The 22,491-nt window shown below is 47.8% G+C and overlaps 1 protein-coding gene across 1 annotated transcript in view; it reads right to left on the bottom strand.

The window, feature by feature from the left end:
- The window catches only part of ACSL6 (acyl-CoA synthetase long chain family member 6), a 55,976-nt gene extending 33,998 nt beyond the window's left edge, over positions 1–21,978 (bottom strand). The window contains exon 1 of the mRNA XM_053956418.1: positions 21,865–21,978. Coding sequence (XP_053812393.1) covers positions 21,865–21,913 — 49 coding nt within the window. The 5' untranslated portion in view covers positions 21,914–21,978. The remainder of the gene's footprint in view (positions 1–21,864) is intronic.
- Between the last annotated feature and the right edge of the window lie 513 nt (positions 21,979–22,491).

The raw sequence follows: 22,491 nt of genomic DNA, 5'->3' as shown, positions 1-22,491 counted from the left end.
TGCAACAGGATGGGCTCACATTTCTCTAGATTTTATGGGAACAAGTGATCTAATGAGATCCCTACTACAGACTGTGCTGTGCCTCAGCCACAAACACAATATACAGTTTAATCCAAACCTGCAGATTTTTTCTCATTTGTTTTACTTAAACACGAAAATTTGGAAAACTCATGGCACTTGGCCACCTTTCTATTTTCAACTAGTTTGAGATCAGGTCAATTTATTCTGTTTTAATGATTTTACACTATAGTGTTTATGGAAATGGTAATGCCACACTTTACAGCAGAACAAAACCAGTGATAATTACAGAGAGAAAATGCCATTATGTATTTGTTGGGCATTACAGAGAGCTACTGAAAACCTCACAGAACAATTCCCTGCTGTGAGACAGGAAGCCAGGCAATCTGCAAGCTTGCAAACTGCTTGAGAAAGAGTAAAGGGTGTGATAAACATAAAGGGGAAGATAGGAACACCAGAAGTGGGGAAAATAGGAACACCAGAAGTATCTGAAACTATGAAAGAATCGCTGTGTGGAAATCCAGCAAGCAGCCCCAAAATGAAGCAGGAGGCAAGCAATACTTGGCTCACATAGTTTTGCAGGACATCTAACAGCTTCTGTCCCACATGCAATTGTGGTATAAACACATGACCACAACAGTGACCCAAAATATTTCACTGCTTGTCCTACATCCCTCCAGGGATGTAGGGGGTGACCCCACAGCCCTGACCCACCACACGTACTTGGATGCATGTACAGGGACCCTCTGTACTCTGCAAGGGTTAATCACACATGGGATTCAGCAATTACTAGGATTATTGATCAAACCAAGGCTAATACTACTTAAAACTTTCTGAAACCATACCTACTTTTGCTCCTCTAAAGTGGCCTATCTCACTGTAGTCCTTTTCTCCATTTAATGTCTCTCACCTTCAGACACATCACCCTAAGCCAATCTCTCACAGCCTCCACATGATGTATCACTGCTTTGATTTTTGGGACAGCACATTTTCATAAAAACTATGTTTTCCATTAAAACAATGCCCCCTACCTAACCAAAACCAGACCAAACTGAGCTCTTACAGGTGCTTCATTTTACCCACTGAGAGAAATAATTGCCTCTCCAGTGCACAACCACAATTACTGTGTTTTACTTAGATCACACAATTCTTTGTAGGGTCAAATAATAATAGAGGACTCAAAGCCAAGGCATTTGGCCTCACTGACTGTGGTTCCACTATAACTTAATGTGTTATAATTGGGAAGGGGAAAAAAAAGGAGGGGAAAGAAAAGGAACTGGTTTTGAGATAAAATTTCTTTCTTTGGATTATTATGCCAGTGCTCAGGCAACAGAAGAGAGGGTGAGAGGCAATGGATAGCAAACAAGGGAGGACAGGCACACGGTGCCTGTGAGGCTGTGGCACTTCTTTGGGGAGCAGATGCTAGAGAAGCACCCCATGATCAAGAAATGTTATAAAAGCCGTTTATAACTTTTATAGTCTATACTTTTTTACTAACAAAGAATGTCCTTCTCCTTTTCCTTTGAGAATCAGACCCATCCAATCTGTGAAACTGGCCTTTTGCCAACATGACTATTAAAGATCAGGGTTTCAATAGTACCCAAGCCTCTTTAGTTCAAATTGCTTTTGTGCTGGCAGAGCCGGCTGGGGGCTCGGTGCACCCCGAACTCAGGGTCTGGGGCATAGGAGCAGATGGGGCTGCAGCAACACCATCAGGCACTGTCCCCATGCCCCTGCTTCCCACTCAGCAAGGCAGAGTTATCCACAATGGAAAAAGGCTTTGCATCCAGGTCAAGTCTTGGATCTGTAGGAGAATAAGGCAAATAAACTTTATGGCAAGAAGGCCAGCAGTGCTTTCCTGTGTCCTCTGGTGACTGAGTGAGTGAGTGGGGAGAGCACAGGGATGGATGAAAGAGACCAGTTCAGCATCAGCATGTAGTTGGGGCTGTGGTATAAACTTGGCCCAGTGGTGTATTATTTTTTTGGGGAGACAGGCAGTTTCACTCAGGACAGAAAAAATGTCTCAGCAAAAGGCTGCTGAAGTACTGGGTCCCATTTATACATAGTATTTACACACATTATATATCTGCATGCATGGATGTAAATGCTTGTGTGTACATGTGAATATATATAAAATATATATAAAAAGCAGAATTTCCCCCTACTCTGTGTGACTGATGATTAACAGCACTAATTGCATAATACCATGTGTCCCTAGCATTACTATAGAATATACATTATTATAGAAACATCTCACTCCTTAAAAAACTCCAAGTAAGTAGCTGGTGTGTTAACAGCCTGGGTGTGACAATGGCACCACATTTCCCCATGGCTCCTGGGGACAGAGCTAATGGCAGACCACAGCACTGGGCTCAGGGGCTTTGCTGACCCTCCAGCTTCCATCCACCATCCTGACAACCCCAACCCCAAAGGCAGGGCACAGACAAAAGATGGGAATCTCCAAGCAACCAGAGGAGCAGCACTCGCCTCTGCACTGCTGGGAAATATATTTGCAAAACACAAGATCTTTGCAAGCATCCACTAAAAAGGGAAAAATGCTAACAAGGAGCTCAATGTCCTGAAAGAGACCAGTAATCACACATAAATAGAAGTATTCAAAGTATCTAAAATATCTACAGCATATTGGTCCCTTGCCTAGAGAAGTTAATCAATAAATAATTCAGTGCTATGCAGAGATCTTACTTCAGACATCTGAGATCTTTCAGAGAGCAAAATCCAGCCCCCAGCTGTCTGGAAATGCCCCTTGCTCAGAACGATGCCCGGACCACCAACCCATCCTCATCTCTCTGCATTGGGTCCTTCTTCATCCACTGATACCAAATCCTCATGGAAAGCTCTGTCCCACACTCCTCACCCACTCAGCACAGCTCAAACAGGTGGACCAACATAAAAATACCTTTTGCACCCCTGAGCAGAGCCATGTAGCAGCCCTCAGAAGCCACTATGACTCACACATATGGAAAAGCCATGACTGGGAATCTGGTCCAAATCTGCCACTCCTATGGATAACAAAGCATCAGGAAACCAGTGCAAGCATTTTAAGTTTCATACCAAAAGGAAAAAGCTCAACAACTCTGCTGTCTCTGAAGCCTAGCAGTTCCCTAAGGCACAGTAACAGAAAAGCTCCTCCAACTGCTGAAACATCCCTAAAAGGTTACTCAGGACCAGCATAAGCCAGAGTCAGGAGGTTTCATTGACCAGGCTAAAAACCTCAGCCTGTGATAGCAGAGGATGGAGTTCAGATAGGAAAACCTACATGGGATATTTTTGCACCCTCCATCATATTCCTCTTGTTCCCCTTATGGCAGTGTAGCTTCTGTGTGCTCACCTCAAGTGAGCTCAGGCCATTCCTTCAAGCTAAAACATAACCCAGCCAGAAGGAAAAGCAAACCACCAAAGTTGTGGGGTTTTCTGGCTGTCTTCAGCTCTCCGGAGCCTGCTCACACAACTGTGCCAAAATCAGCACAGGGGCTGCAAAGTTCCATCTGGGGAAACCAGAGCCTGATCCCTCCCCGTTGGCTTCCCTGGCTCACAGGCCACAGGAACATCCCATTGAGGTGACTAAAGCAGGAGAGAATTTGCCACTCAGCCTTATGGCAAAGCTTGCAGGTGGCAGTGAACCCTGCACATGTTTTCTGGGCTTGTGCTGAAGTGCCACGTGCTGCTGGCATTGTCCCACAGAGCGGGATCCTGATAGTGCATCGTGGGGCTGCTTTTGCTAGGGCTGGGACTTCATTCTGGACACTGCTCACAGAGCATCTGCAAAGCTCCCCCCTCCCAGAAGTACACATAAGTAATTATCAACTTCAGCTGTTATGAAGAATGAGGTTTGCTGGCTGCATTTTGGCTTTTTTTATTTTTTACTGACATTGATGGTTGATTGTCCCATATACTATATGTTTCCTCAATATCCTGTGTCAGGCAGCAAACAAACAGCTTAAAGAATAGCATAAAAATAGTTATCTGGGGCAGAGTACAAAGAGAAGCACTGAATGGAAAGGGAGAAGGGAGCTGCACCCCTGACAGCAGGCTTGGCAGAGAGGAGATGTGAAAGTGCTTTGCAAAGAGCTGGATGGCTTGTTGCCAGGGAAAGTTTTGATATTTGCCTTTCAATGTTGAATTTAAATAAACCTTAGTATTGTCTGTAGAGGCCCTGGTCCAGCTGAGAACCCCAGTCACCTGCAGGCTCTGCAGCAGTGTCAGTGCTGGGCAGTGCAGAGGTGCAGGGACCACAAGGGGACTTACTTTCAATGCACCCAGGTGGGATGTACTCCCCTCCTCGGCTCACTGCCTGGCTCATTTTCAGTCTCTCCACATGAACATGCCATAGCCAGGCCCTCTGTGGCCATCTCCCTCTACAAAGCCCTTAGGCAATGGCTGGGTGGAGGCAAGGAGATTGTGAGGGTACAATGCCAGGCAGGGAAGAAGCTGGTACCACAAGCATGCATTGCCCTGGCTGTTGAGGGCTGGCTCTGCTGTCCCCACAGCAGGTCACTGCCAGACAAGGACACACGTGCAGGCAAGTTCCTGCACTGCCAGTTCCCAGCTCTCCATGACCATTCACACCCTGCCCTTGGCTGCATCTGGAGGGTCACTGTGTGAGACTGGTGACAGTGATACAGGGACAGCTGAAGGGAGAGCCCTGGCCCTGGCTGCTCTCCTGCTGCACACAGAAACTGCAGAGGTCTGATTCCTGCTGGCTTCTCGCAGGGTAGGGTGGATGACCCCAACTCACACCACTGCTGGACTGGGCCATGAGGAGCCCTTCACCTTATGCCCACACTGGGGCACATGGTCGTTGGCACAGAAATACTGTCCTGCTATAGTATCTGAAAAAGTGGTTAGTTTATAAGCAAATCCCCACTTGGCATGATCAGATGGCATCCTGGTGCCAGGGTGGGGTCATGTCCTCCCTGCATGGCTCCCTTACCCACCACACACCCACCTCCACCCTGTCTGGAGCACAACTTGGTGGAGCCCACACAGGCTGGGATGCCCCACCATATTCCAGGCCAGCCAGGGCAAGGAGTCCTCCTGAGCATCTGCCCCTTCCATCACTCCCACACCCACCCTGCCTTTCCCAGACACCAGCACAAATATTTGTGCACCAGTCCAGGTGTACTGATCCAGCTGCAAACCTGTTTGGGTTCATTGCTGCCGTTTCTTTTGGCAGCAGTACCAAGAGTAAATGGTTTCTGAATAACACTCTGAGGATCCTGCCAGCCAGTTGCATTCAGGCAAGCATGGGAGTGCTTCATCCGAAGTGACACAGAAAACTAAACAAGCTCATAACAGAAAATCTTCCATAATGCTTAGGACATGGCACAGTGGCATTCCCAGAGTTAGTCCTGCAGAGGATAGGGAAGAACAGGAATGTTTTGAATACCACTTCCAAGCCAGGTGTTAACCTGCCTTGTCTCTCTGACAGCTCAGACTGGACCAAAACACTTACTTGGTCAAACTTAATTCTGTATTGCCTTCTGCAATATCAACAGTTATGTAGCAAGTGTTCACAGCAGGGCTAAGCAAGCCAGACTGCAGCTGGCATTGCCTCCAGCCATGAAGATTCTGGAAATCTGGCCTGTTGCTGTCTGCAGGAGGCTGCCTGTGCATTATCACACCACAGATTTTCATCTTCTGCTGCAGATGTAGAGAGAGACCTCACAGTTTGGTCCATATCATAGCTAAACACTGCCTTTATTATTGTAAGGAGCAATTCTCTTTATGCCAATCCTACATCTTGAAGAGCTCCAATACTTACTGACCTGCTACTGCAGTTAAAGCAAAGCCATATGAAAAAGGAGAGGACTGGAAGGCTCTGCCAGCTCTGTGTCAAACACATGCCCACAAAGACAGTATTACAACTGTCACACTGGAAAGTGAAATGAGAAAATGACATCAAAATGGGAACTTACAAAAAAATAACAGTAGTGTCACTAACTATAACAAATACAGTTGTATCCCTCTCTTAGTGTAAGCTGACTGTAATTAGACCAGGTTAGTTAACAAGAAAGTGCCCTGCAAGTTCATGGAATCACAAATGGGTTGGAAGAGATATTGAAAATCATCCAGCCATCCCCCACACAACAGGCAGAGATGCCCTTCACTAGGTCAGATTGCTCAGGGCTCCATCCAACCTGGCCCTGTAGTTGTAGTTCTTTTCTAAAGGACCCTGTCTGCACAGATGGGAAGGAGTGAGGGGGTACCAAAGGTTAAGTACACAGGGAGAGAGCAGAGTTTTATCCAGACCCTGTGCACATAGAACTGTGACTGCCTGAATCCGCTCCAAGTTTTATCCCAAAACAAACCAGGAACTGAAGGCAGCTTTGAAAGTTGTTCAAGGCTTATTTGGCAACCTTGCAGTACAGTAAGGGGCAAGAAAATAAAGAGGCAGGCCATGTGCCAAAAACCCAAAGGAAGGCAACTGCCCCCTCCCACTGCAGGTGGGGGACAGCAGCGGGGACAGCAGTCAGGTCTGTGCAGCGTGATGCAGCAGCCTTGCCCGCTGCACAGACCTGCCGGCTCCTGCCGTGCCCTCTGCCTGCCTGGGCCCTGAGCCAGTAGCCTCCAGTCAGAACTGAAACACACTGCCTGCAAGAGCCAGAGCTTCTCAAAATAATCTCTTCTGTGCTCAAGAGTATCACCATGCTTTTAAAGGAACACAACTTGATGTTTCTCTCTTGCATGATATCAGTAAAAGCAGAGTGATTACTGCAGAAAGGGTCCTGGTGTTAGGGACACTCTCACTGCCCAGGTGCAGAAGGTTTTCTTTCCCAGGAGGCCCCGCAGTGCACACAGCTCTGCAGCGGTACCCGGGGCCATGCCTGACATGGTACACCTCCAGGAGCAGGCAGGGACCCTCCACCTTCCAGGAGGCTCTCTGAAACTGCTGAAAGCATCATCCTCCCATTCTCTTCACATCCCCAACCTGCTCTGTCCCCAGCACGCCAAAGGATGGGATGCACCAGCAACAGGCACATACACAACACAGCAAGCAAGAAACCACACCAGGTCCAGACAGGGGATTCCATGGCTACAGATAAGGTTTTCATGTTCTGTCCCTGACACCAAGGTGCACCCCTATGAGCTCTCAACACCCAACACAGCAGCAGGCTCACCCATGTGGATGGAGTACCCTCATGGTTCTCTGCTTGAGGAAAGTGTGAGTGCACAGCATGGAATTAGGAACAACATCACACAATACACGCTGAATGCTTGCAACCTACCACTGCTGCTTTGGCAAAGGCAAGTTTTGTCACCAGCCCTGGGAGATCCCTCAGACAGAGACATACATTGCAAAGAGCCTGCGCTGAAGTCTGGGTGGCTGAAAGTTGAGACACAGAAAGTATAGAAACCAGCAGGATGTCATAGAATTCCACAGTCATTTAGGTTGGAAAAGCCCTCTAAGATTATCGAGTCTAACCATTCCCCCAGCATTGCCAGACTTGCCACTAAACCATATCCCAAAGTGCCATATCTACATGTTTGTTAAACCCCTCCATGGATGGCGACTGCACCATTCTCCTGGGCAGCCTCTTCAAAGGCTGAAGTATTGTTCTGGTGAAGAAATTGTTCTTAATATCCAACCTGAAGTTCCCCTGGCACACCTTGAGGTCACTTAATCTTGTTCCTCCATTTGCTACTTGGGAGGAGATCAACCTCCCCACCTAGCTTCAACCTCCTCTGTAGAGTGATAAGGTCCCTTCTGAACCTCCTTTTCTCCAGGCTGAGCTCCCCCGGCTGCTCCTTATCCAGCTTGTGCTCCACACCCTTCCTCAGCTCCGCTGCCCTTCTCTAGACACACTCCAGCACCTCAATGTCTTTCTTGGAGTGAGGGGCCCAAAACTCAACACAGGAATTGAGGTCAACCACAACTAAACAGGTGTGCCATGCTCCACAGAGCTCCCGCTGTGGGAAACAAGCCCTGATATGTAGGGTCAAGAGTTTGGGGCAATGAACTAAGGGGGGCAGAGTCCTCCAGGGAAGCCCCAGACGCCAGGCTCCGTCTCTGCATCCCAGTGAACTTGCCCCCACGCCTGACTTGGGTGCAGGTAGAGCTGCCCTCACCGCTGGTCCCAGGGGTGCCGGGGAGGTCTCCAGGCTGTCACCCTGGAGCCCCGCAGCCCACGCGGGACCTACGGGCCAGTTGCCTCCAGCGCTGGGAACTCCAGCCAGAGCCGGGCAGGAGCTTTTCCCCCGCTGAGGCTGCTGGAAACGCGCAACAACGGGAAACTGCCAAAGCCACCCCCCAAGAGCTGTCCTGCATCGCCCCCGCGGAACGAGCCCACCCACCCAGCAGCACCGGGGTCCCTGTGCACCGCAGCTCCCCCGCCGCTCTGCCTTTTGCGGCTTGGCTTTGCTCGGCATCCCGGAGCCCGGCTCCGGCGGAGCCCGCGGGCCCCCGGGACCCGCCCGGAGGCCCCTGGGATGGGGGTCCCGTCTGGAGCCCCCCGGGCCCTTCCAGACCCACCCGAGCCTTGCCCGGACGCAGCTCCTGGACCCCGCTCGGATCCCCCCCAGGCTCCTCACAGGCACAACAGCAACAACAAGGAAACCCCCGCCGGGACTCACCATCCGCCGGTGCCCCGGTCCCTCTGCTGCCCGGTCAGCTCATGGCCGGGGCTCTGCCCTCCCGATCCCCGCACAGAACTGCTGACTCCAGGGCGTCCCTCCCCCTCCCATCTGCAAACGGCTGAAAGAAGTTAAGCTTGGCTAATATCGGCTTAGGCTGTATTAGCGCAGCAGCAGCGATGCCCGCTGTAACCCTTGAGGTTCCACATGCCGGCGATGGGAGCCGCCTCCCAGAGAGGAAAAGCTCCGCTCCTGAATATTGCATTATTTTCGCACATCTCTGTCATGCTGGAGGATTTACAGGCTCGAAGTGACGCTTTTGGGTGTAAAACTGTAAAACCTTTCTGCAACTGCGCAGTTTAAAATTAGAAACGGCTTGCTTTTTTTTTTTTTTTCTTCAGGAAAAGTCATCATAAAAGAAAATTTCTGACACAGAAGGTCTGTGCTACCTCTTCAGGTCTTCTGAACTAGAAACTTCATAGGTCGGATATCAGCAGATATTTAAATGAACAGATGGTAACAGGACAAAGGGTAATGGATCCACATTGTCAGAAAACAGGGTTAGATGGGATATTGGGAAGAAATTCTTCCCTGTGAGGGTGGTGAGACACTGGAGCAGGCTGTCCTGAGAAGCTGGGGATGCCCCACCCCTGGATGTCCAAGGCCAGGTTGGATGGAGCTTGAAGCAACCTGGTCTAGTGGAAGGTGTCCCTGCCCATGGCAGAGGGATTGGAACTGGATGACCTTAAAGGACCCTTCCAACCCAAAACATTCTGTGATGATCGAGTAGAATAAATACAAATCCTCATAATCAATAAAATAGTAAGAGAGTAACTATTGCCAACATCATCCTTATACTGCTACATGTATTAAAAGAAAAAACCCAACCCCGGTATTGTAGCCCAAACCAGGTATTGTTAATTTACACTCAAAATAACAAGACCAGATCCTTGAAATTCATTTGTCATGGTAAATTACTAACATTTACATTTGAGACATCTGGCTAAGATACTCTCAACTACAAGAACATTCCTTTCAACTGGAAGCCAACAGTGTCTGATAGCTTCCAACTCCCCACTCCTGAGCAAAGATAGCATGGGTGTGCCACCCTGGGCCCCCGGGAGCCTTTGCTCCATATCATCACATTATTTACTGTTCATTTTTTACTGTTCAATTCCTGCTAAGGACTCTGGCTGTTAGGAAGGCATTTGAGGGGTCCTCCCTTCCAGAGGCTGAATATCTGGTATTATTAACACTGAAATTATTGCTTTCCTCAACTCCTTTTTTCCTGGCTGGATCTCCACAACTGCTTGGCAGAAAAGGGGGGAGCAGAGGGTGAGAAGCTGTCTGAAGACTTACTATTACCATAGTTAATAAAGTTTCTGTCTGACCTGTCCTAAATTTTACTTGTGATATTAGAGTTTGTAATGGAGACTTCTCAAAGAACACTTAACACTCATGAATGAAGAGTCTATTTATGAGATTTCAGGCAAGATTGTCAACTATTACTTCTTTGGGTCACGTGGGGGGTGTTCTGCAATCAGGCTTAATTCATCAAAATGCCAGAGTAGAGCAGGGAGTACTAGACTGAATGGTCTGCAGGTGCAAATCAGCATCACAGTGCTGGCTTAATGGGACCTCAGCAATATTCACCAGCTCAGATTCCTGTCCCTTTGTTCTTTATGAGCCACAGCTTGACAGAATCATTGTAGTCAGGAAAATATTTCAGGTGTGTGAACAGCCCGGGGCTGGCTGGGTGCTTTAGTGCCAGTAGCCCACAGTCTCACCATATCTGTGTTCGTGATGAAATGCCCTAAAGGGGATGTGATTTCAAATTAATATTGGGTTAAAACCAACATACTGCACTGTGGAGCTCCTCTTTCAAGCTCCTGCTGATAAGGGTTGGTCTTGCCTACCAAGATGAAGCTCACCGTGGGCAATATACCCTCAGCATAAGTGGTAGATTGAGTAAAACGTGTTTCATGGTAGAGTCTGACCCTTTTACCTCCTCTGTAAATACCCTGAGCAGTAGTTCCCTTTCTCTTGTTTTGCTTTCGTGCATATGGACTCACTCTCTGAAACAACCATTGGAGATATCTGAGGGAGAACAAAGAGAGGAAGCTGGATGTGGGCTGCCTACCTTGAGGGAAAAACGATGTAAGCGTTCTCTAAGTAATAAACTGAATAAAAGCTTTCCCTCTGCCTTAGAATTTTCTGCCAGGTAATTTGCAGGACAGAGTGATGGAGACAGGGCTTTATGGGAAGACAACTGAATTTTTTGGATTCAGAGCCAATAGAAAGCATTGAGTAGCAGGGATGTTTATACTAATACAAAGGAAATTAGACTTCACCTTTTGTGCTCTGTCTAAAGCCCAGTGAGACCCACCTACCAGTAAAATCAATGGAAAGACTTCAAAGAACTTCTCTGGGATTTGGCTGAGACCTGACCCATCCAGGAAAAAAAAAAAAAAAAAAAAAAAAGATGTATCAGTAAATCACAGCACATTTAATGCTCCCTGCCAAAGTTAAGTAGTCCTATATAAGAGAGTAACCTATGGAATCTCTCTATGCTTTTATACTTTATCAAAACTAATGAGAAACGCAGATTAAAATTGAATTTTAAACATTGCTACTTATAGCCAGAATACAGGATAGGACATGGTGTAATGGTTTTAAACTAAAAGATGGCCAATTCAGATACAAGGAATGATTTTTTTTATAAGGAAGGCGGTGACGCAGTGGCACAGGTTGCCCAGAGCAGCTATGGATGCCTCAGCCCTAAAAATATTCAAGGTGAGGTTGGACAGGGCTTGGTACAACCTGGTCTAGTTGAAGATGTCTGCTCATTGTAGGGGGGTTAAACTAGATGAACTTTAAAGGTCCTTTCCAACACATACTATTCTATGACTTTACATAGAGTCATCAGAACAGCTAAATGAGGCTGTACCACCAGGAAACCACACAGAGCTGAGATAGCCTGGGAGCTTCCATTGCTCTATGGAAGATTTTCACTTCAAAATTCTGAGCATAACTGAAAAAAACCCAGTTGCTGTTATGGTTTTGAGGACATTCCCATAAACCAGAGCGATAGCTTCAGTTACAGAACAGAAATCTGCCAACAGTATCTCTACATTCCTGAAGGCCCATCCATGGAAAATTGTGCCTCAAGTAGAAATAAAAAACCACCGATAATTCAAATAATGTAAGAAAGGGGAACTTTACTGCTTTGTGTGTCTTTTTAGTGGTCTCCTTTTCTTTTCTATATCTTCTGGTCAGATATTACACTTTTATGTTTATACAGCCTATATTTTTGACCACTTCCAAAGAGCAGCAGGAAGGAAGCATACAGCATAAACAGAGGATTAATTGAATAATTAGGAACATTAATATTATGTAACTGGGCAAGTGTTACTACCTCCTCTCCCTCTCGCCCTCAATTTCCTTACACCACAGGGATGCCTGGTGGCAAGGTAACAAAAATAAATCCAGGATGATGAATTTATTGCTTATGCATCTCTTCCCAGCTGTCATCCTCAGAACATTTTACAGGCACCCAGAAGTACAGTCTCCACATTGCCGCTGAGCATGGTGGGTGCAGCACACAGTGAGGTGCAGGGGCCATGTCCTGGCCCAGTCCAAGGGGGTCTTTTCTGCACCCTGGCATGTCAGCAGGGCTGGCATCCACCAGCCAGAGACCCCAGCCACACCCCACACTCAGCTCCTGTTCCCCTGGCAGCAAGGGTCTGGCACTGTGCTGGAAAATGAGGGAAAAGGGGGGATTTGGCATCATCTCATGCAGGGTTTTTGAGAAATCTATAGTTGGGCTGTGATTTGAGATGTCCTTAAATATTCCAAATTAAACACTTCGCTGAAATATTTTTTTTTTCTTCTGTCCCTAATAACAAGCAGTTGCATTTTTTGAATGATTTCTAAATACACAGTTTATGTTTCAGGATCTTTGTTGTTGCTTCAGGGTTTTTTATTTATTTTGTTAACTAAAGCAGCAATTAGGTTATTTCTGGTTTTTGTTTCTAGAAAGTTCCCTTTGCTGATCACACACCCTGAAGCACTCTGCCCCTTTCTGTGCCTGACACTGCTGTAACTTGCTTTTGCTTTTCTATTTTCACAGGTACTTTCAAGTCACCCTGAAGACATTTGTGTCCATGCTAAATTTTGCAAACTCTCTGCAAGTCAGTCTGCATGTGAGTGAATTTTCAGTTCAAAGGTATATAGCACATTTTTGCTCGCTTCTATCAGTGCTTTCCCTGTCTCCAGCCTCCTTCCCCATACCTGCTGTGAAAACAGCCTTAAAATCTCTTTTTTTCTGGATATTTTAAGCTGCCAAGATGCTGGAACAAGGTTTCAAAGGGTTAAGATGGAGGAGGCCCCCAGACAGCTCATTCTGCAGTCTCAATGACACAGAGCTTTTGCCTTTTCAAATATATTTAACCAAGTAAAGTGAATAGAGGATATGCAAATGCCTTTCCCGAAAGGAAACACAGCCCTGAATTGTTGTTGGCAGGTCAGAGCATCACACCACCCTCAGCAGCCTCTCAGCTGCGGGATATTCGGGATATTCGGGCTGGAAGAAGTGGCAGCACAAAAAGGCCCTTTTCAGGCAGAAAAAAAAAAGCAGGACTCGGGTATTCCAAGGAGACAGAGGGAGGAGGTCACTGGGGATGGCTCCCCTGGCATCTCAAAACCCTAGTTCCCTGTGAAGGTGCTGAGGCCCCGGCACAGGGTGCCCAGAGAAGCAGTGGCTGCCCTGTCCCTGGAAGTGTTCAAAACTAGGTGGGACGGGGCTTGGAGCAGCCTGGTTTAGTGGCAGGTGTCCCTGCCCTGTAGCAACATGAGTGGGTGTGCAAGGGAGACCCACAGTGAACAAAGGTTCGGAGGACATCAGAACACTGGCACAACTTGGGTGAGCTTTTACAAGCTGGTGCTCACAGGCTAGCCACAAGCTGCTCTCAGCTCCAAGGAGCTATTTGAACAATTGGCTGAAGAAAAGATAATTCTGAATGAGATTACCTGGAGTTATGGAGAAGGGTTTTACCTAAAACTGAGCTGTATTGGCATCTTGATTTGAACGGCAGGTGTCTGCCAAGGAAGGCAGGAAACTCCTTTGGAATCAAAAATATGACCCCCTTCCCTCTGAATTACTATAACATTGAAGTTAAGGGGTTTTCAGGCAAAGACATGGGAAAGCAATAGCAGTTCTGTGTGTGTGTGTGTGTGTGTGTGTAAGAAGGCAAACAAAGGACAGCAGCGGCAGCAGCGCCAGCCGAGAGCACAAACCCGAGCGCGGCCTGCTCTGGGCTCAGGCCTGTCCCTGCGCTGCAGTTCCGGGCACGGCCAGCAGGGGCGCTGCTGGCTCCCGGCCGCGCAGGGCGGGCAATGATTCCCCCGCGCCTGCAGGGGGCGCTGTGGCGTGGGCTCGGTCCCCGCTCTGCACGGGGGTGATGGTGGGCGGGGACAGGGAAAAGGGGCTTCCCTGGCAAGTGCCCAGGGGCGGCCGGGCCCGGTGCCCTCCGCATGGCGAAACGGCAGCGGCCAGAACCTCGGAGCGGCGCTGGAACGGCACAGCCCAGCACACCCGCGGTGACAAACAACGTGTAGCACTAAGCCCTAAGCGCTGGCAGAGGCAGAAGCAGCAGGGGGTCCTGGCAGGTGCTGGGTGTCCGGTTAAAGTGTAGCAAAAAAACGTGAAATAACGGCAAACAAATGGCTGGGGCTGTGCAGCAGCAGCCAGGCTCCCGCAAACAGCCGAGAGAGGCTCCCTCAGAGGGGCTCAGGGCCTTGTTTTCCCCTGGGTCAGCCGGTAGATGGTGAGGGCCCTTTTCCAGTGAGGTCAGGTGTTGATAAGGTTTAACTGCTGCTCTTACAAGGAAAGGCCCACTCAAGGTAGGAGAAGCAGTAAAAGACTGAATGTTGGAAACAATATAACTTTTAAATTTTTGTCTCTCTAGTTACACTTGATTTGACTTTACCTTGGAGAAAGGAATTTTCTTTAGGTTTCCTTAGGAGATGTAACATCACTCTAAGAAGATGGGCTTAACATACCAACAGACTGGGAGTAGCCCAAAGATACCCAGAAAGATAAAAGGCCATCAACGGAACATCAGTGGCTACCTACGGAACATCAGTGGCCACCTACAGAACATCTACCGTCACAGGCCGCCTTTTGCAAAGGTGAAGACATCTGGTCCCGGAAAGGACTGATAAGAAAACCGAAGAATCAAGATCTAACTAATATCAAAGGCAAAGAAATTCAGATCCAATGGAAAACTGAACACTAGGGGTTGCTCATCTCTAGACCAATGTACTTTGAAGCAGTGCATCTCTTTGAGTCTTGACTGTATAAAATTTGGGGGGAAATCCTGCAAACACATGTGTCATGGAATGATTCTCTCTGCACACCCAGTCTATGTATGGATGAGATTATTTCTGTGGTACATCCTGGCCAGATCAACATCCTGGCCAGAATAAATCCCCTCCTCCTCCTCCCATCCAGATACTTTGTTCTCTTAAGTACCAGTCATTATCATCTCTTGGGCATCAAATGGGACAAAATTCCCTGAGAGAAAGAAAAAAAAAAAGGGACAATCCCAATCTCTGACAATTGGAGATACTAAATAACGTATATTTAGCATTTCAAAAGGGGTTCTGATATATTTGTCTTCTTTTGTCCATCATTATGAAGAATCTTACAACAAACTAAATAATATCCTCTCCACTTCTTATAACTAAGTACTGTAAGACATTAAGTCTGCATCATTCCTGCCTTCTGTAATTTGACTGCTTAGATCACCTCCAACTCACTTCAATCAACAGCAGAATGATTGACTGTTTCCTAGATAATTTTTCAAAGAGGAAAAAAGAAAAAGTTAAATCAGTTTAGCAATCTGCGTGCTGGTTCCTGTGCCGAACAGCTCATACTTGCCTTTGGAGATGGCAAAAAAAAAAGAATGCCAGCTTAGCAAAGCTCTCAGTGCTGCCCTGCTGTAGCTTTTGGCTGGGGCCATCTAGCAGCAAGTGGGACACCCCAGCGGTCACAGTGATGACACTATGGCTCCTGAAGCTGATTTTAGGGATTTCATAGCCCTTGGAAAGGAGTTGCTTTTTACTCTGGAGGCAAAAAGGAGCAGGGCTCTGACCCTTACTGTGTGCAGGCCCTTCCCTGAAGAGGCTGCTCCTGAGCTCCTGTCCCTCCCTGGGCACCATCACTGGCCTGCATGGGTGGGCACAGCCCAGGGCTGCTCTACCTTGTGCACGGGGGCAGCTCAGCCTCAATTTCCTAATGGCTGGTGGGAGGAGGAAAGGTCATTTCAGCCAGCCCCTTTGATTCTCAGCCATGAACAAGCACAGTGGCTTGCCCAGGAAAGGAAGTGAAGGCTGTGCAATTTTCTATCCAACAGCAGGTCAAGCAGCAGCCCAAAGTGAGCTGTGGTGCCTTCTGCACCCATCCACGCACTGCCCATGCTCTCAGCAGGGAAAACCCATCCTTTCCAAAGGCAAAAGTTGCCAGGCTGAAGAGGGGGCACAGCCCAGGAGCAGATAGGATGGGACAGATCTGCCACATGGGCAACTGTCCCAGAGAGGAGGCTGTGCCATTGCCTGGGGTGAAAACATCGGGGAAAAAGAAATAGCATGGCTGAGACATCATATTGGCATCCAATTAAGCAGGATCTGGATTAGTCATAAGCAAATCTGAGAGAAAACTTGGAAGATTTTCTAGTAGTTTCTAAAACTTTCCAAAATGAAAGTATGTTCACAGCAGGGAGAGTCACATTTCTGTGGAAGGATCAGCTTACATGGCACCACACACCAAGTCCCTACCACCTCAGTGCTTCTGCTTCTTGACCCAAAGTTGTATCTCAATAATTACAGAATCATAGAATCATTATGGTTGGAAAAGCCCTCAAAGGTCATTGAGACCAATGTTTAATCCAGCACTGCTAAACCCACCACTAAATTACATCCCCTAGCACCACATCTACGTGTGTTTTGAACACTTTCAGGGACAACAACTCCAGTACTTCCCTGGGCAACCTGTTCCAATGTCTGACCACCCCTCTCATGAAGAAATTTCTCCTGATATCTAACTTAAACCTCCTCTAGCAGAGCACAAAGTCCCATTGCAATGACTGATCTGGCTGACAGCTTTGGTGTGGCTGTCCTTCTGTGGTCAAAACACAAACTCAGGCAGCTAGGTGGAGCAACCAAGTATCTGTTCCCAGGTGTGGGACTGATGCTCCCCTCCTTGCCATCATCAAAACCCTCAGCAGTGAAAGCAGTGAGGGTCTCTTAGAATCTGGCCACTAAAAGATGGATTTACACAGGTAACCCTCCACCTCTGCCACAGGCAACAGTGGACAAAAGACCCTCTGCTGGGGTTGTTTTTCCAAATAACCCAGCATTTGGAATTTCTGCTCCTGGGCCAAGTGACACACTTGACCTCAGAGGGAAAAGTCACCTAAAAACCCCCAGGTGCCTTTGGAGCCTTTTACTCTCAAAGAGGTCAACTCATCCAGCACAGATTTTGCAGCATGACTACACAGTACTTAGTGGAAACTCCTCACTGCAGTTCACATGTGGTGCCTCTGAGATATTATCTACACAACCAAAGCCACTTTGTTGAGCAAATGGAAATGTGAGCTGCAGTCTTGCAAAACCATGGCACACAGGTCTGAACAAAAAGACTTTTCCTCCCTGAACTGGGGCTTTCCTAGAGAAACCATGATTTCCATTGAATGACACACTTTTTTTTTTTGACAAGTGATAATTTCTTCCTGTGGTGTGGAAGAAAATGACTTGGACAGGTTGGTTGGATTTAGCTTCTTTCCATGTTTATGAGATTGGAATATCCCACACAACACAGAAGACAGAAAAACCCCGTGTGGCTGACTAATTTGGGGGATATGGGGAATCACCATGGGGTCTTGCCAAAACCTTGCTGTGGACTCAGCCCAGGACAAGAAGGAGCTGCATTTTCAGCCATGCTTTTCGTAATTATCTGCTATACACTGGAGCTGAAGCAGCTACATCACTGCTTGCAAAAGCCCAAGCAGTGAGTAAAGGGTGCTGAAGTGTGGCTGCAGCAAGGAGCTGGGGACCAGCTCACAGGTGCTGAATTACCCTTGTGGCTTTGACACTCTTTCCTGACTAAAAATCCCCACTCATCCCAGTGTCTTACTTTCTCACCACCAGCTACCATGTTTTCCATAGTGCAGTCTCCAGCAGGATGGTAAAATATTTATAATTTTACCTATATACAGAGTGTAGGAAGAAGCAGAATGAGGCTAAGCCCCTGGTCTGCTTCCTCACCCACCTTCCCACCTCAGGTCACCTTGGAGGCTCTGTGACAATGTTTATGGTGCAAGGAGGCTTTGACACAGCAAATGACTTGTCATCAGTAAGTGCTGGTGGCACTCTACAGTAAATCCAAGTCCAGCAAAGCATTTCCCTGTATCATGCTGTATGGAATCATCGCTCAGTTCCTTGAAGTCTCCAAAAAGGATTTGCAAAAACTCTGAATCAGCATATCTGGGAAGAAAAGCTCCTGGAGAGCCAATCATGGCTCACAGCAAAATGCAGGAGAGTGTGGAAAGGAGTGTGAGGGTCCCTGCTGGGGATTCATGGATTTTACATGTATATTTCAAGCATATTTTTATATATTTTTTATAGCCACATGCTCTCTGATAAACCTTTCTCTACTCTATTTGAGTGGTTTCACAGGATAAGAGGGTATCTGGGTTCCCAAGCTCTGTAAACCCTCCTGCTCAGTGGGAGAAGAGGTGAGAGGATGAAGCACTTTGGACCACCAGTACCTTCTCCAGAGGGGACAAGACCAGTGAGCTGCAGGAGTGGAGGTCTGCACTGTCCCTCCTCCAAGCTGTCCCTGCTCCCGGCACCCACAGTCCTGCAGGGACAACAGCAGGGACAGATGGGTCCCCAGTGCCAAGGACCTACAGGGCTTTGGCTTCACACAGTAGCACAAGAGACAGAAATAGCAGTGAAGGAAAAAACCTCATTACTTGTATTGGCCCATCCCCAAAGAACGTATGCAAAGCACTTAAAAATAAAAGAATAAATTAACAGATGTTTTTCTTTCATGTTGATTTCTGATCAGAAGGAGGGTGATTATGTTATTTTATTTGGGTCTATATGAAGAAATAATGTAGCAAAGTTAAGAACAAAGCCATGGGAAAAGAGCTGCCCTGGATGCCTGTGAACCCATGAAAAGATAACTGCCTGCCTCACCATCTCTTTGCATCTCACGCAGACTTGCCTCCAGTTACCTTTATGACATCCAGGTGCTGATTGCAACTGTACAGTGATGAAGGAAGAACAAGGTATTTCTCTCAAAGTGCTCTCAGAAATGGACTCACAATGAAACATTTAAACCCTCTGGTGCTCTGCAGTGTTTGGTAACATCAAAAGGGCAATTATACCCTTACTGATGTAATGTTGTATTTCTTTGTTTCTGGCTCACTCCTAAGTCAGCTTTCCTGTTTCTGAGAGTATTCAGTTAATTCAGTTTACCATCTGTCTTCAAAGCTTCTCTCCTATTTTTATTACTTGAATTTAATTGTAATATCCATAGTTCTATTGTGGAGACAAGAATCAAATAAATGTCCAGATTAGTCAGGAACAGCAGAGAAAAATTGCTATGTTCTATCTTTTCCTGTGAGGGAGCAGGGAAATCCAAATGTATCTAATCATTCCTTTTGATAGTATCTAGCAAGTGTTCACATGGAGCAGTAATAGAGGGATGGAGAATATAAGCAACTGAATATACCTCAACCAACACCATGAGCTTTGCCTGCACTACAGCACCTGCCACACCTGTCACTCCACAGGCTGGGCTGAGCAGCCTTGGGCATCTCCTCTCTACACAAAGCATCACCAAGGACTCCTGTGTCACAGCACGAGAGCCAGGATCAGGAGTGGGATTGTACAAGTCTATTGTAACCTCAGATGAACCTCCCAGCCCTTTGCAAACAAGCACTGAGAAATGTTTGGAGATGCACTGCTGCTGGTGGGAATTCCCCACCACCCCACCAGGGTGCAGATTTCCCTCCTTGTGCCTCCACACATGAATGCAGGTGCCTGCCTGGCCTCCAGCTGCTGCCAGGAGGCAAGAGAACAAAGACTTCCTTTCTGTAAGGCAGGACTGACAGGGCATGCAAGAGGCTCATGGCTGCAGCCACATGAAAGAGAAGAGCAGATGAGTAAAAGTAGGAAATCCCAGAAGTTCAAGGAGTAAGGCGAATTCTTGGACAATTTCAACCAAACCAGCAATGTTCAAATCCCTAGGGGAATTTGCCATTAGGTTTGTGTTTTGTTTAGTATAGCACTCTCTGCTTCCATCAGCCCATCCAAGACTGCACAGTAGGAAATAATTGGCTTTGTCTTTCACTGACTTCTACCATTATTTCATTGAGATGAACATTATAAACCTGTTCTCAACTTGTTAAAACTTTTTTAATGGTGTCAGAAATTAATTTGAATTAAAGAAGAATGCTTCACTGGGCTGTAATGGCAAGGAGCCCCTTGTTCAGTAAATCAGCACAGCCACAGAGACTCCTTTGCAATATGACTGATGGGATGGGGCCATCAGAAAGCCAAAACCAGACATGAGAGCAACAGCTGCTGCTCCAGGGCTGAGCAGGTGCCACACTGCCAGGTCAGGCAGAGCCATTGGCTCTCTGGTGGGATCCACCTCCCAGAGATCACTTGTGGTGGCATACATCTCAGTGCCACTGCGAGAGGCAACAACAGCACAGCTCTCTTCTGGGGGCACCTATTCTGCAGACAGAAATGTTGGGCTAAAGTCATGTCCACACTAAAATAAAGACAGCACGGCATTAAGTGAGGCTCCAAACACACACTTTGGGATAGCCAGATGCACAAGAGAGAGGAGCTGGGACACAGCAGAAACACTGAGATGTGAAGCACAGAAATCAATACCTCAGGGCAGATGTGGAGGACTGAGGGAAGGAGCTTACACAGGAGACCTGTTCCCAGTGGGTCCTGTTCTCCTGCTGTTATGATAAACAAGCCTGGTGCAACCAGTAATGTGACTCAGAGCAGTTCTTGGGGCCTTGGTGCCCAAAATGCAGTAACAAACATTTGCCCACAGCTTCCCAGCCAAGTCCTCCTTTCTGTTTTACCCATGTAATTCCTTCTGGGCCATATTTCACTGCATGAGTTTTGCTTCAGTTCTAAAGCAGCTGATTTAAGCTGCTGATATAAGCAGCTGTAAGGCCGCTGCCTTTAATGAGAACCACCAGGATATTTTCAGAGGCAAAATTCAGGCTAGAATTTTAGGTTCCCTTTTTTTCAGTGTGAAAAATCCTTTTTCATAATCAAAAATAGCAAGTAGGCATGAACATAAATAATTACAATCTTTTCCATTATCAACACTTCCCTCAGAACATCTACCTAATGATGCTAAGATGTTGTCTTTTAAAATAATTTTCCCATTTGTACTTCTCCTTGGAAGTCAGCCTGTCTAGAGGGAAGCTCTTTGATACATAAAGGGGAAAATAGCACAGACATTGAACATTACCTTTCTTTAGAAAAGACACTTCACACAGATTCAAAGGACTCAATTTCACTTCAGCACAGCAGAACAATTCAAGATGAGCCTTTAAATACCTTACAGAAATCCTCCTGTTTCAGACTTGCAAGAATTTCCTAATGCAGACCCACTTGGAATCGTCACTGCCTGCCCACAAAACAATGGGATCCAGCATCACCCTCTGCCCATCAGCTCTTAACACGCACATACCCCTCCAAGCGCGCCGGCCTGTTTCACATGCCCACTACAGACAAAGTGCCCCAACAAATTTACCAGAGATGGACCGGTGGAACAAACCAGCAGGACTGTTTGAGAGATATTATGTAATGCATCCCGCCAAGCTCTCTGCACCACTGCCGTAGCGGCTCATGGTGCCGGCTCTCCGCCGCACGCATCACGCCGGGTATCATGCCATCCCCATGCAGAGCGCAGCTCCCGCCTGCCTCCTCCCTTTAAAGAGCTTGGAATACCCTTTATCCCGGAGCAGGGACGGCCATGGGGAGCCAGACCGCCGGCCCAGAGGCCGCTTCGGAGGGTTCGGCCGGTACCACCCTGCCAAGGCGGGGAGCGGGTCCCCACCCGCTGCGGAGAAAGAAAGGAGCCAGGAACCAGGGAGAGGGGCGGGGAGAAGGACAAACCCGGCTGCCGAGGCGGGTCGGGGGAGCACTCACCCAGCAGCAGCCAGCCGGAGCCCGCGGAGCCCAGGAGCGGGGCGAGCATCCCTGCGGCGCGGCCCCTGCGCCCCGCTCCGCGCACTGCGGCGCGCACTGCGCACCCCGCCGGCCCGCTCCGCCGCGCCCCGCACACTGCCCGCCGCTCCCCCGGCGGAGGGCGGTGTTTTTAGCAGCCCTCCTCCTCTCCCCATCCATCTGAGCCCTCCAGGCCCCTCCTAAAAGGGGCTATGCTGCCGGCGGTGCGCGGATGCTCGTCAGAACATCCCTGCACCCTCGGATCCATGAGCGGCGGGGGGGAGCGAGGGGAAGAAACTTACTCCTTTATAGCTTTATTTTCACCTTTGGCCGAGGAAATTGCAGCTGGCCGGTGACCTGCACAACAGTGGTACTAAAGATGAGCAGAGATGCTGAAACACAGCCAGCTTCATCAGCAGAGACAGCTCGGCATTGCCTCTAGACATCTCATCATCACACAGCTTGTGGCTACTTAAACAAAAAATAAAAAACCACGCAATATGTGTGTGATACTAAATACATGTAGAGAGGAGATAAGAGCAGGTTTGTGTTCTTGACTGTTCCCTGAACAAGCTAGTGGTAAAAAACCTGATGTCCCAGTTCCATGGT

Source organism: Vidua chalybeata, chromosome 15 (assembly GCF_026979565.1).
Source record: "Vidua chalybeata isolate OUT-0048 chromosome 15, bVidCha1 merged haplotype, whole genome shotgun sequence".
In the NCBI taxonomy this organism is placed as follows: domain Eukaryota; kingdom Metazoa; phylum Chordata; class Aves; order Passeriformes; family Viduidae; genus Vidua; species Vidua chalybeata.
This window is presented reverse-complemented; position numbering and strand designations above follow the sequence as displayed.